This window comes from Anomaloglossus baeobatrachus, chromosome 1, assembly GCF_048569485.1.
Source record: "Anomaloglossus baeobatrachus isolate aAnoBae1 chromosome 1, aAnoBae1.hap1, whole genome shotgun sequence".
Lineage (NCBI taxonomy): Eukaryota > Metazoa > Chordata > Amphibia > Anura > Aromobatidae > Anomaloglossus > Anomaloglossus baeobatrachus.
In genome coordinates, this window is record NC_134353.1 from 178,641,959 (window position 1) to 178,660,083 (window position 18,125).

The 18,125-nt window shown below is 43.2% G+C and overlaps 1 protein-coding gene across 5 annotated transcripts in view; it reads right to left on the reverse strand.

The window, feature by feature from the left end:
* The window catches only part of CLCN3 (chloride voltage-gated channel 3), a 132,349-nt gene that overhangs the window by 1,871 nt on the left and 112,353 nt on the right, over window positions 1-18,125 (reverse strand). For 3 of the 5 annotated variants that reach the window (XM_075347209.1, XM_075347208.1, XM_075347210.1), the window contains 5 exons: window positions 14,960-15,505; window positions 11,924-12,110; window positions 10,977-11,375; window positions 10,052-10,268; window positions 6,885-6,960 (listed from right to left, as the gene is read on the reverse strand). In XM_075347209.1, the coding sequence (XP_075203324.1) occupies window positions 6,885-6,960; window positions 10,052-10,268; window positions 10,977-11,375; window positions 11,924-12,110; window positions 14,960-15,505 (1,425 nt within the window). The remainder of the gene's footprint in view (window positions 1-6,884; window positions 6,961-10,051; window positions 10,269-10,976; window positions 11,376-11,923; window positions 12,111-14,959; window positions 15,506-18,125) is intronic. The other 2 variants (XM_075347211.1, XM_075347212.1) reach the window with 1 other exon arrangement.

Sequence of the window (18,125 nt, forward strand, 5' to 3'; positions counted from 1 at the left end):
GGGAAGAAGGAAACAAGCACGGTTAAAGGATACACAGTATTTGGAAAAAATGATAGTTTATCCACTGAGAAACTGGAAGAGAAGATACAAAACAGTTTCGAGATCCATGAGTGACATTAGACCACCACCAATTACTATTCATTACCAATAGCTTTGCTGATAAAATGTCAGTCTTTCAACAGCAAAGACCTGCCGAATGACGGGCTGATTCAAAGAAGATCAGGGTCTTATAAATGTATGTGTCCTGATGAACTGAGCTTTTTATCGCCTGGTACCATACTGGGCCAGCACAGAGAATAAGAGAATATGTGCCACAGTATATAGAGGTCAGATAATAAACCGCTCAGTCATCTTACTTCATTTCCTTTCTGAATGTGCAAAAATGAAAGTTAAGAAATTACTAATGAGAATTTAGTAAGACAGGATATTAAATGGGTGAGTAACACGAATGTTATCCTGGTACAGTATATTCAGCATTGCCAAATCTTTCCTCAAGGGTAAATATAATTCAGGTATACATATATGTATCACTGACACTGTATAGTGATAGAATGGGAGTCTATACCAATTTACTGGTAAGATTGTACATGTAGTCCTATGTGCTCAGCGTGTTACAGCAGCAGTCGGGTGCAGGACCATATCGCAGACCCCACGTGGTCTACAAACGCAGAAGATAACTGCGCATTAGGGAATGTTCGTATGTCCAGTTATTTCCATTTTTGGGGGTACAAAAAAAAACAACAAATATTTTGATCCAGCACAATCCATTCAATGTGAGACAAATTTTGTAAGCTTTAATAAATCCACAAGACACAATACATAGGGGAATAATGAAAAGCAGAACTGCTATGGGAATACTAGACTGAAAAATACAATAGACTATCTGAAAAAAGTGAAAGACATGAAAATGGTATATGCATAACTGCTATGAATAATAGGAATGAGAGATGTTTAGCCATTGTATTGATCAATGCAAAGGAGCCCCAAAACCAAACGCCAAGGTAATCTCTATTTTTGGGGTCCCTAACCTACGTGTAACCTCACCTGCAGTTAAAAAACTTGCTCTGTATGGGAAGCAAAGGACCAAGATACAGGCTATGGGTGGGGCAGGGTTCTCAGACAGAAAATGCATACTAATTAAAGAATGGACGTCTGGAACACCAATGGTGTGAAAAAGGTGCAAGACTCAAAAATATACAACTAAACAATAGGATAAAGAGTTGCACACCAGTCACAATGTATAGGGGAATGATGAAAAGCAGAACTGCTATGGGAATACTAGACTGAAAAATACAATGGACTATCTGAAAAAAATGAAAATGGTATATGCATAACTGCTATGAATAATAGGAATGAGAACTGCAAGTGAGGTTACACGTAGGTTAGGGACCCCAAAAATAGAGATTACCTTGGCGTTTGGTTTTGGGGCTCCTTTGCATTGATCAATACAATGGCTAAACATCCCTCATTCCTATTATTCATAGCAGTTATGCATATACCATTTTCATGTTTTTCACTTTTTCAGATAGTTTATTGTATTTTTCAGTCTAGTATTCCCATAGCAGTTTTGCTTTTCATTATTCCCCTACACATTGTGACTGGTGTGCATCTCTTTATCCTATTGTTTAGTTGGATATTTTTGAGTCTTGCACCTTGTTCACACCATTGGTGTTCCAGACCTACATTCTTTAATTAAAAACAAAAATACAGACAATGATATCCAAAATCAGAGAAGAGGTTAGGTTTTTTGGAGCATGGGAGATCCCAAGTGTTTCCGTGCGGTGTTTTGTTTGATTTTTTTTATAGTGGGGAGGGGGACAGAACGACCCCATGTCTTTTATTTTAGATGTCATTGTCTGTATTCTTGTTTTTTCATGTGGATCTATTAAGCTGACAAAACTTATGTCTAGCTCATTGGATTTCCCACCTCACTGGATTCCTTATACCTGGCTCAGACCCAAGCCGTTCTGTGCAGATACAGGACTCTATTACGATGGTGGAAGGCTGCGCTGATCTCGTTTGTTTTCACAATTCATCTGAATGGGGACAGAATTTTCCGAAAAGGATTTCCATTCGACCACAATCCATTTTTGTTTTGATCACGATACTGTCTGTTCAACTTTTTTGTCTGACTAAAATAGTAGATAGCAAAAAAATACTTTATGGGCATTAAAGTCAAAGGGAAACATCATAATGGACGGTCATCAATGAAGTAATGCGATTTTTAAGCACTAGAGGTATACAAGGACACCTCTAGTATAAATGGGTGTGTTCTAAAAAAACAAAAAAGGCATGCAAGTTTTGGTTTGTAACGAATAGTTTTATTTTAAAATACTGGATCCATTACAAACACAGAGCCTCAGGCAATCACCTATTTTTGCATAGGAACAGCCGGTTTAACCACCGTATTGCATAGATATTACAATTGGCACAATGTTTTACTGGGTCCTCTGCAAAACCAAGTCATCATAAAATGCCGGGGCAGTCAGCTCCGCACCCCCTGCTGTAACACGCTGCTCACAGGTAGGGCTGATGGGTCATGTCTGTGGCTAATAGGTGAATTGCTCGTGTACAGTAAAGTATGGAGACAGCTTTCAGTCAGTGCAGACCTTACACAATACACGAGTTACTCAGAACTGATCAAGGCCAAATAAAAAAAAAAAAAAGTGAAATAGAAACTCTCTTCATAATCAATAACCTCCACCAGGATAACACCACAAAGCGGAACATATCCAGCAGATCCCTTGTTACTCCGGTTAGTACTTCCGCTTGTGAGAGGATGCATGAAATTCTTCTGTATTGGGATCAAACTGAAAAAAGTGAGAACACACTAAAGCGGTCAGTGTAAATGAATGACATCTGCAACATAATCAAAGCAACCAGCAGAATCTAATCTAGAGCAGTCACAAATGAGAATCTACAGCAAAGCTTTGGTACATGGGGCTCTATACTAGATCATGGGCACCAGTTCTAATTCTACATGTGTTATTACAAAGAGGAGACAAAGACTTTCCAACTAGCACATATAACTCCAGGAATTAGCACAGAGGTCAGATGAGGCGAGGGCTGGTGGAGCTAATGCCAACTCTAATGCAATCAGCTTAACAATGAAATACCGGGAATTTCAGTTAAGGAGACACAGAAAATGGGCGATATACCTTATACATTCTTGTTGTCCCATCCATAATCCGGGAAACTCTCTTTGCAGAAGGTGATTAGAATATACAAAATATATGTGGAAATTGTGAGTCCAGACTGCAGGAACACCTTTTGCTTATACTAGAACAGCACGTCTCAGAGTCCGGCATCAGTATAAAGCCGCGTCAACCCTGCATCATTAGCAGTGTCCGTGAGCACAGGACCTGCCAGTGGGGGCAGGGATGGAAAGGGGGACAAGTCTGCCAGTGGAGCTTCTATGGAGGCAATACATGTGTTTGTCTCCGCTATGGAGAGGTGTCATACTGCACTGCAATGTCTGGTGTTGCCAGGAGGGGTCAGGTGTGCTCAATGGTGGCACTCGGAAGCGCTACGGGAGATAATATGGGTGCCGCATGGTAGTGGAGGTCTGACCTTACCCAAAGTGATACCATACTCTAGTGATATAAGAGGGCCCCTAATGCTACAGAATATGTTCTGTTCCTTGCCTAACCCCACACTGCTGCACTTGGTGCTAGGGATACTTTAGAAGGACAAGCTGTGCTTCTCTTTACAACACTTTTTAAAATCACAATTTCTCACTATTTTCTAGTTTTGTTTTTTTCTCTCATCTCAAGTTTATTGAATGGAAATAATAATGTTAATTTTATTCTGCATAGTTTGCTAAATGTTTTTTTGTTGAATGTGCACGGATAATTTATTTCTATGTTTAACAAGCTGTGTGAGGGTGTAGGTATTTTTTTTTTTATTACTACTATTTTATATTTACACCATACAGACATTTTGATCGATCTTTATTCAGTGTTTGTTGAAAGAGGGGAAAGTAACAAAACAGAAATTCCGGAATTTTGCTTATTATTATGGTGGTAACTGTTAAATAACTTAAAAGTAGAATACACTACTTAAGTATTACAGTGCATTATTAGCCCGCAACTGGTTTACAGCCCATTTGGGAAGGTGGAATTTGGCAAGTTAATCTACTGTACAAGTCGATCATTGCTTGTTTACAGTCTTCATTAGATGGGCCAACGAAATCTGATAGGAACAGAATGATTGATAATGATCGTTCTGTCCCCATACATCATGATGTTGGCAGCACATCCCTATTAAAGGGGGCTTATCAGGGGCCAACAACATAATGCTGTAAAGCCAATGACTATTTATGCTGGCATAAATGATCTGCTCACCCGACGAATGCGTGTTATGACCATTCTTTATGTGATCGCCCGTACGTTTACACAGGCCATCAATAGTGAACGAGCCTTCTTATGGCGCTCAGATGTCCAGTTTATGCTTCAGTAACATTTCCCAATACTTCACCAGGACAGTGCAGATATCGAAGAGATCTTTTTGTTCTGAGGCAAGATCTTATTTAGTCATTTGAGAAGTAGGGTGTGAAGAGTGCATTAAATCTGCTAGAAAGCAATGGAGAGGACAGAGCAGCTCTTTTCCTTTACATGAATTGTAAGAAAAAAAAAAAGCCCCCTTATGTAAGCAGTCTGGAAGAAAGAAGTCCCCTATTAGACATAGCCCATCAGAAGCCACAATCCTACTGCTCAGACCATAACTCACAGTTTTCATAGCCGTTGCATTAGTGTGAATCTCTTTGAAAACAATTATCCAGTTGAAACCAGAAGTTTACATACATTATCTAAAAATATACATCTGCATGTTTTTCTCACTATCTGACATGATAGTCAATTAGGAACCAAAATTATTTATATTTGCCAAATGACAGAATAATGAGAGAATGTTTTAAGGCATTTTTATTACTTTCTGCAAAGTCAAAAGTTACTTACACTATGACTACTATGCCTTTATACAATATGGGACAGCCCTTATGATGATTTCATGTCTTTGGAAGTTTCTGATACACACCTGAAACACACTGCTTCTTTGTGTAGCATCATGGGCAAGTCAAAACAAGTCAGCTAAGATCTCAGGAAGAGAATTGTGGACTTGCACTAGTCTGGTTCACCCTTGGATGCAATTTCCAAATACCTGAAACAGCTTCGTTCATCTGTACAAACAAATATACCCAAGTACAAACAAGATGGGAATGTCCAAAGATCATACTGCTCAGGAAGGAGACAGGTTCTGTGTACCGGAGATGAATGTGCTTTGGTCGGACATGTGCATATCAACCCAACAACAAAAGGAAAAGAACTTGTGAAGATGCTGGCGGAAGCTGGTAAGATCGTGTCATAATACACAGTGAAACAATTACTGTATCCACATGGGCTGAAAAGCCACTCTGCCAGGAAGAAGCCTTTACTCCAAAAGAAGCATAAAAAAGCCAGATCAATGTTTGCAAATGCACACAGGAACAAAGACCTTCATTTTTGGAAACATGTCCCATGGTCTGACAAAACTAAAATTGAACTGTTTGACCACAATGACAATCATTACATTTGGAGGAAAAAGGGAGAAGCTTTGAAGCCTAAGATCAACATCCCAACTGTGAAACAGCAGCATCATCATGTTGTAGGGTTATTTTGCTGCAGGAGGGACTGGTGCACTTCACAAAATAGATGGCATCATGAAGAAAGAAGATTATGTACTAACATTTCAAGACAAGAAACTTAAAGCTTGGGCAAAAAATGGGTCTTCCAAATGGACAATGACCCGAAGAATACTGAAACTGTTTACAAAGTGCCTGAAGGATAATAAAGTCAATGTTTTGGAATGGCCATCACGAAGCCCTGCTCTCAATTCTATTGAAAATTTACAGGCAAAGCTGAAAAGGCTGGTGTGAGTAAGGTGACCTACAAACATGGCTCAGTTACACTAGTTCTGTCAGGAGAAATGGGCCCAAATTCCTACCATCTATTGGGAGAAGCTTGTGGAAGGATATCCAAAACGTTTGACCCAAGTCACACAGTTTAAGGGCAATGGTACCAAATACTAATGAAATGTATGTAAACTTTTGACTTGGCAGAAAGTAATAAAAATGCCTTAAAACATTCACTCATTATTCTGGCATTTGGCAAATATAAATAATTTTGGTTCCTAATGGACCTAAAACAGGAAAGGTTTATTCTGATTTCATGCCTGATAGTGAGAAAAACATTCCGATGTGTCTATTTAGCCACTGTATGTATACTTCTGGTTTCAACTGTATATGTGCATTCATTTTTGAGCCACATCGAACAATGGATATTACCATAATTATTCTTAATTTAGTTGTACATGTGAATGCATGAAACAATGTGTCATGGATTATTAAGGAAAATTGGCATCTACCCCACCCTTGTACTAGGTAAGCAAAGTGCAATCCTGCAGCCCAGACCTGTCCGTAAGTTATCTTCCCCTGTGTGTGTGAACAGCTTTTCCAAATGTGCTGGTCTATTGAGATTCCAGAGCGGGAATACTTAATCTGACCTTTACAGAGATCGCATGTATGTAACATACAAGACATTGCTATTTGAGCTCACCCATGCACGTGCTTCTGACCAATACATTTTTATACTTGTGGCTTCAATCTAATAGTCTCAGTATAGAGCTGGTGCCCACTAAGTGGCTTTGCTAATCATATGTCACAGATGGGGATTGCCGAGCAGACGTTTCTGCTGCCTACGGAGTGGACTTTTAGCCATGGTGTCAGCAGTGCAGCGGCTGCGATCGGCTGGATGTGTGTTGACCTGGTGGTGTGTGTGAACAGTTGTCAAATTTCATGCTTCCTGCCTCCTAAGAAGTGACTACAAGTTAGAGGCGTTTTGACTAATCACCAAGGGTTCCACGTGCTGCTTTAGATTCTCGAGATGTTCTAATATGTTCTTCTTTGTGATGATCCCCAAGACAGTCCTGAAACAGATCATGTTATGCTAATAACTGAGTTGGAACTACAAATGGAGAAAACAAAGAATGAAGCAACAGAAAATAATGGCAATGTTATGGGGTGATGGGTGGGATGGCTGACATACAACGAGAGGCTTTCTCAAAGCTTCCATAAAAACTCCAAAGAAATACAAACCCATATTACTTCTTAGTCTTCCGATTTCCCGGAGGAGCTGCTTGGTATCAGCACTCTGTCTATTGTAGGTGTCCTGAATCTATAGCATGTAATGTGGTGGTGAGTGTAATAACAGCACATTGTGGATTTATCGGACACTATGTGAAATATTATTATTAGTACTGCAGTGACCTGACAACCCGGTAGAATCGCAGAGACATACCTAGGGCCAGGAAAAACTGTGAAAATGGCTATTTCTAGATCCAATCTAAACATGGACAGATTATACGCAGTCCTGGCATCAGGCACTAAATGCACCCACACCAGAATGCATGTGGTCTATACATCACAGCGCTCACTCATGCTCTATAGGGGAATAATGGCAGGTGATTATACCTCAAGAACGCTATACTGAGGAGATCAATGGGTTGTCAGCTAACCAAAACACATTTTATGGACTGGATATTTGTGGCAGCAGTTTCTTTGCTGTCTTCTGGCCCTCTCCTGTAGTACGCTGCCTTTATAGTGATGCTCAGTAGTAGTTCACTTCAGTATGGATGAAATGAAGCAAGGGTTAATAAACAAAGTGGAAAGTCTCTATTAGGACAGGAGGTATGGCTATTAATACATGCACAGTTTGTCAGTATTACTTCCAAAGACACCAAGTACTGCAGGTATTATTGTGGCAGAACATGCCATAATGCAGAGACAGCCGTTAGTAACGTGCCCTGAATATGAACACAAAGCAGCCAAAGCAGTCAGCTGTATCCTGCAGTGACTGTAGAGATCACCTCCGTGAGGCTGCATGCACACGCCAGAGGCTCTCCCCACTGAAGCCACAGAGCAGCTAGTCGGATAGGTGCCCTCGTCACTGGATTTGGATCCATTACCTTACTGGATTAGGACACATGGGAAAATGGCACTGACTATGTGCATGCAGCCTAATCCACTGGTCCATTGCATCAGGGAGCCTGTAACAAGTGTCTACGGAGTATACGGCTATATCGCAACCTAATATAATCTAACATTAGGAAACTCCGTTTTCTAAACAAGACACAAGCGTCATACAAACGGGAAGTCATTTCTGCATTAATGTAACTAAAGCCTAAAGGGAAACTGTCATGTCATTTTTTGATAGTTATCTGCCCCAAATGTGTTTTACATTATGCACGGTGCATCACTACCATGGTTTAAAATAAATCCTTGCATCTAAAAAACAAAAAAACTTTATATGCTTAGATGAATGCAGTTCATACCGTTCATACCGTATGACATTTCAGTCATAGGGGGCGGAGCGTTTGCTGGGACCAGTCACTGTCACTAGTTCAGGCATAATTTTTTTTTTTTTTTTTTTAACTTGGTCACGAACCCAGCATTGTAATTGATTACACCATAAGGTCCTTCAACATCACTTCTGTGCCGAGCTCCGCCCATTACGGTCACATGAGCGTGACATTAGCACAGGTCCTGCACAACCTCTTGTCCTGGTGACAACCACAGGTCCTTCACCACCACTTCTCTGCTGAGCTCTGCCAATTACAGGCAGATGATCGTGACATCGGCACTGGTCCTGTTCAACCACTTCTCCAATATATTATGAGGGGGGCGTGACCAAGTTAAAAAAGAATCATGCCTGAACTTGAGCGACAGTGACTGGTCCCAGAAAAGCTCCGCCCCTATGACTGAAAGCTAAGGTATGTACTGCATTCACATATGCATAGAAAGGCTTTTTTAAAAAGATAAATACTTGTTTTATTTGTTTTTTTTAAATCATGGTAGTGATGCCCATTGCATCATTTAAAACACATTGGGTCGGTTTAATATAAAAAAAAAAACATGACAAGTTCCCTTTAAAGGATAACTAAACTTTAAAACTTCTGAAATATGGCTAGAATATGTCATTTTCCTGAATCAGTGAGAGTCTCATCAACTGATGAAAAAAAAGGGGGAAGAGAATTTAGCGAATTCTTTGAGAGCAGAGTAATGCAAAGGCTCATAGAAAGTCTATGGATGGATTCTGTGGTTGTTTTTTAATGTAGTTAATTCTTGTGTAGTGATTAGCATAAACATTCTGCTGTATAAGTTATGTTACAATTCTGCATTTAAGCTTTCTGAGAATATTACAAGTCGCTCAGAAATCTCTGGCTAATATTAATAATCTGCCTTGTATGATCATAGACACCTGCAGTGCCTTGTAACAGCCTCAGACCATACAGTAGGGTATATTGTACCATCAGTGAGAGAATGTATTGCATGACTAAAGAAATGCCCTTCTAGCTGGCACATTATCCATTCACACTATGAAGACAATGTTCTTCATTCTCAGTGAATTTCCAGGCACAAAAGTGGAAAATCACTGGTCTCCAACCCAGCTGAGCGTACCTTAGGAAGCCGTGTCATCTGTGCGAGAAACCCTCCGGCTCCAGGATCTAGGTGGCTACTAAACACCGGCAGTCATTTCTTGGCACAGATGGCACTGAAGGTGAGGACATCAGTCTGTGGGTTGCACTATCCCTTTAATAACTCAGTCCCACACCTTACATAGTTGGGTGCAGAGAATAGATTTTAGTGACAGTGGCACGGTTTGGCAGAAGTTCTTACAATTACTCCTCTAAGTGATGACATTCCTTTACGTTTCCTCTATCTATAGCGTCAGATAGTACTGTGCTTCAGTGGGTATTAGTCTATGCTGTGCTCGGTTTGGTGAGAAGTATCACTCATCACTTGGGTATCAATTTGGAGGTGTTGTAGGTTGCATACAGTATATGCTTTTCAATGCCACCCCTCAGTGGAGTTTGTAGACATTGAAGTACAATACTATCGGAGTCTTATAGCTGTATTTCATTACAGGGGTCAGTCTGATGACAAATTCCTTTATGACACAATTTCAACCCAGTCATCCAGCTCTTCACCCTCAGATGTTACAATAATGTGAGCACTCACCCATTGTGTGTGACAAGGCACTGCCTGAGCCCCAGCTTGCGGAATATGTCCACCACTATCTCCATTGGTGTGTGGTCGGTCACAGTAAATGGGCTCATGTCCAGGATGCTGCGGAGTTTCAGGGGTCGGGGGCTTTCTGCAGGAAGCGATGGGGTGTGCTGGGCGAAGCAAACACGAGAGCTTCCTACAATACCTTCCTGCTTCTTTCTTGCATTTTCTACAAAGAACAGAAAGAGAATTCCTAAACACTCATCTCCAGCCATTGTGACTCCAAGCAAACAACACTATGGCCCGATGTATCAAAAGCTTTTACTCCAAAAAAAGAGTGGCATAAAAGCCTTGAAAAATCAATAAATGTTGGTGCTACTTCGAGTTGCACCAACATTTTGCAACTTTTGGTGTTTTCACACCAGTTTCTCCCAGCCCTGATGAAAAGGGCACAGCTAGGGCTGGACGGGGCGGTGACACATTATTATTCAATTCATGATGGCCGTGGTGCTCCATATCACAGAGAGTTCGCTCCAGTGCCTGAATGGAGTAAGATCTCTGGTGTAGCACATGAAGGAGCGCGTCACTCGTCACACACTCCTGAGTCACGGGAGCGTATGCCTCCACCACTCCGCTCATCAAGACCACTGAGAAAATAGTCAGTCTTAATCAATCGGGGGCCCACTGTCTTTTACTACACGTGTAGTAAACCAATAGGATGATTAATAAAAGCCATAGGTCAGGGGGAGAAAAAAAGACAGCAATGTCAGTGTCCTGACGCAGATCTGGGTCACACACATTAGAAGATGAGTGAGGAAATACAACCTGCCCACTATGGGAAGGAGCGCATCAGCCAAAGATGGAGGGATGGCTATGTGATCATTAATGTTAAAGCAGAAATAGCACATTGATGCCATAAGAATGAGCTGTTACTTACCTATTGCTAAGGTTAAATCTCTTCTTAATGCGAACCCAACCAGTCGTTGTGATTCTTTAGACATGATGACAGGGAAACCATTGTAGCTCGTCTCATTGATTAAGCTTTCAATGTCATCGACGGTCATGTTATCTTGGGTGAGCACGGCCAGCGGGGGGTCACTTCTCCTTGGCCTCATCACATCACGGGCCAGAGTTGTGTGTGTGAACTCTTCTTTTGCGTCCAAAAACGGATACCCATTAAGCCGTATGTGAGATTCATAGATGCCTTCACGTCCAAAAGCATCTCCTACCCACTTACTGGTCATCACAGCCGCCATCAATGGCACAATGTATTCCAGCCCGCCTGTCAGCTCAAAGACAATAACAACGAGCGACACGGTCATCCTGGTAACGCCACCTGATAAAATACAAGACGCTTCAGTGGTTGACACCAGACAAGCTTATATCTCTGCTATTACCACAAAAGCGATGCAGGTCAGGATCTGCAGAAAGGGATGACAGTCACCTGACTGTGCCAGCCAATGACAGGCCTCAGAGATCAGGTGACTATGTACAGGATGTCACCGACTGCTGTCCAGACAGCACTGGGCCTCAGGGGTAGAGCCGGCGACAGCGCTCTTACTATTTTTACTTTGTTCACGGACTCCAGGATCTGTGCAAACTGCACCAGCATTCTTATTTCAGGGATTACATTAATAAGGATTAGCACATGGATTAACAAATGCAGGAGAACAGATTCTTTTTAATCCTTTACAAATATGTGCAGAAATGAAAGAAAAGCATCTGGATATAAATATCTTTACAGTGGAGTTTATGAGTCCATGGCTTCCCCGTCATGCTACAGGGGTAAGACCCTCCACATATATTGCAGCCTCTATTACCTGCTGCAAGTTCAATTCCCCACCACCCCAACTATGTACGATCCAGCCGTTTCAGAAGACTTACCCAAACATGCGGCCGCCCCAACCATGGCGTACAGTCCGGGGGTGATGCAGTCCGCGCCCACCTCACACCACTGCTTGAAGATAAACCAGTCGTGGTGGTAGTACGCCAGCTGCTCCACAGCAATGCCAACGATTCTGCCTGCTATCGCTCCGATCGCCATGCTGGGGATAAACAGTCCTGAGGGAACCTGCACACAAGGGACAGGCACGAGACAATTACAGATGTAGCAGTGCCCAGCAACATTTCCTTGGTTTTTCATCGCATAATCGCATATCCCGATATTCTCGGCGTTTAGGCTGGGTTTACAGCAGTTGAGAATACCACAGAATTCGAAGGAAGTAAATGGAGTATACCTAACAAAAAACCTTCCTAAAACACACATTTATTGATAAATATTTAAAATACAAGACAATAATAGATTATTCAAACAAAAGCAATACCATAGGATTAGAAACTCACTAGTGCACAGACGAGGGAGGAGAGCCCTACAATGGAAACCTCCCTCCTGTACACTACCTAGCAGCGGGGTCGGCACCCTATATAGTCGACATGGCGCCCCCACTCGTTGTCGACGAGGGAGAGTCATCGAGGAGTGGGGGCTCCATATCGACTATATAGGGTGCCGACCCCCACTGCTAGGTAGTGTACAGGAGGGAGGTTTCCATTGTAGGGCTCTCCTCCCTCGTCTGTGCACTAGTGAGTTTCTAATCCTATGGTATTGCTTTTGTTTGAATAATCTATTATTGTCGGTATTTTAAATATTTATCAATAAATGTATGTTATTTTTAGGAAGCAGTTGCGAATATAAAAAAAAAAAAAAGCAATTGGTGGACGTGACTGGCTGTGTGTACTGTCCAGTGCTGCCCAGTATTACATGCACGAGTGCACTGGCACATACACCATTATACAGGAGTGTGTTGGCCGCTGTACAGAGGGTAAATCAACCAAAACACACGGATGGTTAGGCCCTGCCCCCCTGACAAAGCCACACCTCCATGCCAATCAGCAGCTAAAGACTGGACTGACCAGTGGGAGATTAACCCCTTTCCTCTCCGCAGGATTAACATAACAGATTCCTTTTATGCTTATTTTAGAGAAAACTACTGTAGGATAAATTTGGCTAATATTGAGAATATTTGCATGGACTACAAACATTAATGAGGCCTGAAAATCCCCATATTATACCTAGGGAGGCCCCAGTAACAGGAGTTTCCTGGTGCACTATACCCTGCTGGTGCACTATACCCTGCTGGTGCACTATACCCTGCTGGTGCACTATACCCTGCTGGTGCACAGCTGCACATCACACTGAAGAGGATCTGTGCAATATTCACCACGTCTCAATGTTCTCACAAGGAAATATTCCAAAAGGGCAGAAGATAATGGGACATTCCCTGCAATAGGAATGCAAATTCTATATGTCAAATTGAAAGGTTATTCCAACCTAATACATTTATCACTTACTGAATAAATTAGATGTGACACTGATGGTTGTCAGTGTATTCGGACCCCCCATCGCAGTTCCCCTCAGGGCTGCCTGAATAGAGGAGCCATCAAGCATGTGCGCTGCGGAGCCATTGAAAGGCTATGGCAGAGAAACAGCTGAGCAGAGGTGTGGGAGCCACAATGCCAAGACTCCAATTGACTTAAAAGGGGTGTTCCCATTTCCAAGATCCTATCCCAATATGTATAAGGTATAATAATATTAGCAAATACCTCCAATTAGATATGTAGCATAGTTCTCCTGATTGGCTGTCATTTACCTCTTGTGCAGGGAATTACAATAGCTTAGGTATCCATGGTTACGACAACGCATCTATTGACTGTTAGTTGCTTGTGGTTGTAACCATGGACACGTGAGCTACTGTAATTCCCTGCACAAGACATAGGCAACATAGCTAATCAGAACTATACTACATTTCAAATTGGAGGTATTTGCTCATATTATTACACCTAGTACATATTGGGATAGGATCTTGGAGATGTGAATCCCCCTTTAACATTTGGCAGCTATTACGTGGATAGGCATTACATGTTTTAGGCTGGAATACCTCTCTAAAGCCTTTGGTAAACCTTTGCTTATACTGCACATTAGTTATTACATAGCGCTGCTCCCTGCACCAGCAGCAGATGTGAGCAGATGGAAGAGCTGCATTGGTGCAATTATTACAGACATTCTCTTATTCTTTCTCCCTGGGAGCAGATCTAGAAAAATCTATTTCTCCGTGCATTCTCCAAGTTTTTTAAAACTGCCCTCACTACAAAAAGGGAATACAGTGGAACCTTGGTTAACGAGAACAATCCGTTCTGGGACTGTGCTTGTTAACCAAGTTACTCGTCTAGCAAAGCAATATTCCCCATAGGAAATCATTGGAATGCAGACAATTCGTTCCACAACTTGTTTAATGTCCCGTTCCACACACGCACAAAGACGCACATATTAGTCTCACCTTACCTTCCGTTCCCTCGCAGTTCGCCGGTACAGGATGTGTATTGGGTAACCATTGTGACCGATGCCAGAGCTTCCGCTGCCAGAGCACTGATATCAAAGGCAGTAGCCGCTTGCCTCTGATTGGTCAGCACGCTGCCTTTGAGAAGCGGCTGACAGCGGAAGTTCCTCCATCGTCCAAATGGTTACCTGATTCACATCCTATATCTGGGGACTACAAGAACCGTGAGGCCGGCGAGGGAACAGAAGGTAAGGTGAGCATAATATATGTGTGTTTGTGCGGACTGAAAGAGTCAGAGCGCAGTGGCAGTACGGAACCGGAAGTGTGTGCCGAGTAGTTGCTTGTGCGACAAAGCATGCTCGTAAACAGAGTTACAAATTTATAGCAAGCTTTGCTCATAAAGCGAAATACTCGCACAGCAAGTTACTCGTTAACCGAGGTTCCGCTGTATTTCAGCTACAACAAGAACAACTGGCTGTATACATATAATGTACAGGTAAGCCATGTGTTAACTGTCCAAGACCTAAATTCATATTACACGTCTAGGAACAAACAGTCCAGTGATAGTTTGCTTCAATAAAATTACCTTGATGCCAAATGTGAACACCGTCATGACGATCTTAAATACAAGCGCCAGGCATAGCTGCCACATGGCTGAGTATACGCCAGTACCGGCAGGCCGGTCAGGGATGTCATCCACAATGTTGCTAGCATTCATGTCATTTCTGTAGTCGCAGAGGGTGGATGATTCCAGAGGCCCGCAGTCTGTGAACAGCTCTTTAATCAGCTGACTGGTGTTGAATCGTGTATATGGATTTGGAAATGCAATGACTGCGGTGATAGCGGCCACCACAATAACCTCTAGGACTGGGTACTTTCCAAATTTTGTAGTTTTGCGTCGTCGGCACCAGGCAATGTTTGCACGGATGAAGAAGGCTCCCCACAGTCCACCAAAGACACCGAGCAGAATGAAAGGGAGGAGTTCAAAGAGGTACCAAGGAGTGTGATACTCCACATAGAAAAGCACAAGACGGCTGTTTCCAAATGGGTTGATTGACCTTAAAATGAAAGCAGCCACTAAAGCGGCAAAGAACGATCTCCACAATGTCTTCAACGGAAAGTAGTAACTGACCTGGAGAAAAGAAAAAAAAAAAAAAAAAGTGTTAGGCTATGTGCGCACAGTGCGTTTTTCGCCACGTTTTTGGGCTCAAAACTGCATGGCATTTTTATTTTTGCTGTCCGCGCACAACTTTTTTTCTTTTGCTCCGCTTTTGAGCTTAAAAAAAAATAAAAAAAAAATAGTTATGTCAATTCTTTTCTGCGTTTTACTGCGTTTTGCAGCAAAACGCACAAAAACGCAGCGTGCGCACATAGCCTTAGGGGAATGTGTACTCTGCACAAAAGGAATGTATATGCTCCTGTCGTATTTTTTATTATCTTATTTTATGCATAATTTTATCTGTAAATATCTCATGGATATCTTATGTAATATGTAATCTTATGTATAGAACATATGGAATAGGTGTAAAAATTCAGATGGAATAGATGTAGATGTTAAAAATAAAAATTGGGAGCATAGGCATGGTAGGATTACACCCGATACACAGCTGAGAATCCTGGGCATTATGACATTTCTCAGTTGACTCTTATTCATTAGTTGCCATAGCTTTAATAAATAAAATACAAAAACAATATCATGATCCTTAACCTCATAACGACGGCCGTACGACTTAAAGCGGCGGCAAAACAGGGTACTTATTCTGTTCCGCCGCTTTAAAGCGGCGGCCCGAAAAAACCCTGTAGCGCCCCCCAGCGACCGAAAATCTCGGGGGTTTCAGCTACCGGGGGTAGCTGAGACCCCCCAGATTATGAATCGGGGTGTTTTTTTTGGACCCCGATCATGTGATCGGCGGTATACACTGTATACCGACGAACACATGAAAAAAAAAGAAATGGCCGGTAAAACTGATTTCTTTTTCATCTGACATGATCAAACATGTCAGATGAGAAAGAAATCTAACCCCCTAGTGCCCCCAAAGCCCCCGGTACCGGAGAGTCCCCCCACCCCCACCCCTACCCCCACCGGACATCCAAAATGGCGCCGAAGCGCACAGAAAACTGCCGCCGGCGCCGGCTCTGCAGTCATTTCCCTCCGATCTGAAATGATCAAACATTTCAGATCGGAGGGAAATGTCCTCCCCCTGACCCCTCCTCCGGTCCACCGGAGCCCTCTGGTCACCGGAGCCCCCTCCGGTTCTCCAGAGCCACCACCCCCCTCCCCCCTCCGGAGCGTGGAAGATGGCGGCGCACAGCGCGCGGCCGCCTTCATTCTGCTCTTTCTGCCGCATGTGACACGTCACATGCGGCAGAAAGGTGTCCCCAGGTCCCACTAGGTCACCCCCCGTCACCCCCACCCCCCCCAAGCCCCCGGTTATACGTTACCTGTCTGCCGCTCCGGGCCCGCGATCGCCGCCTCCTTCTTCAATGCTGGCGGCGCATGCGCAGACAGCGGCTGTCAGCTGGATCCCTGCAAGCAGGGATCCTGCTGACGTCGCAACTGCACAGGCTACTCCACTGTGGACCGGGGGAGGGTGAGTGCAGTGATCTGCAGCCACACTCCTCACATGGAGAGGCTGCTGTTCCAGAAAATGGGGGGTACGTTCTGTGAGCGTGCCCCTCATATTCTGGAATGAGGTTACTGCAGGTCACTCTGCCCTAGGTTGGACCGGGGCAGTGTGAGTGCAGTATTCTCAGATTACTGCACCCACACTGCTCATGGAGAGCTTGCTCTTCCAGAAAATGGGGGATACGTTCCCTGAACGTGCCCCCCATATTCTAGAAGATCCAGAGACGGCGTGGGACCTCCAAAATGGATTACAGCGACCGGAATTTCTTTATTTTCAATAAATTGGTAAAAGAGGAATGTTTCGGGGAGTGTTTTTTCAAATAAATTTTTTTTTTGTCTTTTTTTTTTCTATTACTGACTGGGTTAGTGATGTCGGGTATCTGTTCAGATGCCGTGACATCACTAACCCCAGGGCTTGATGCCAGGTGACATTACAGCTGGTATCAACCCCATATATTACCCCGTCTGCCACCGCACCAGGGCGCGGGATGAGCTGGGGCGAAGCGCCAGGATTGGCGCATCTAATGGATGCGCCACTTCTGGGGCGGCTGCGGCCTGCTATTTTTAGGCTGGGAAGAGTCCAATAACCATGGCTCTTCCCACCCTGAGAATACCAGACCCCAGCTGTCCGCTTCACCTTGGCTGGTGATCTAATTTGGGGGGGACCCCACGTTTTTTTTTTTTTTTTAAAAAACGCCTGGGGAGCCCTCCAAATTGATCACCAGCCAAGGTGAAGCTGTCAGCTGTGGTTTGCAGGCTACAGCTGTCTGCTTTACCCTAGCTGGCTATCAAAAATAGGGGGGACCCCACGTCGTTTATTTTAATTATTAATTTTTTGGGGGGCTAAATACAAGGCTAGGCACCCTTTAGTGCCACATGAAAGGCACTAAAGGGCGCCAGCTTAGAATATGCAGGGGGTGGGACGTTATATTTGTTTGACATCTATCCATTCATCCATTGTAGCATTTTACGCTGTGTGCCCACAATCAGGGTTTGCAGCGTTTTGGGCGCAGAGTGTTTTCCCTGCGTCCATAACGCTGCGTTGTGCAGTAGAAGCACAGTGGAAGGATTTTTAGAAATCCCATGCCCAATGTGCTTCTTTTCTCCGCAGCATAAACCGACCTGT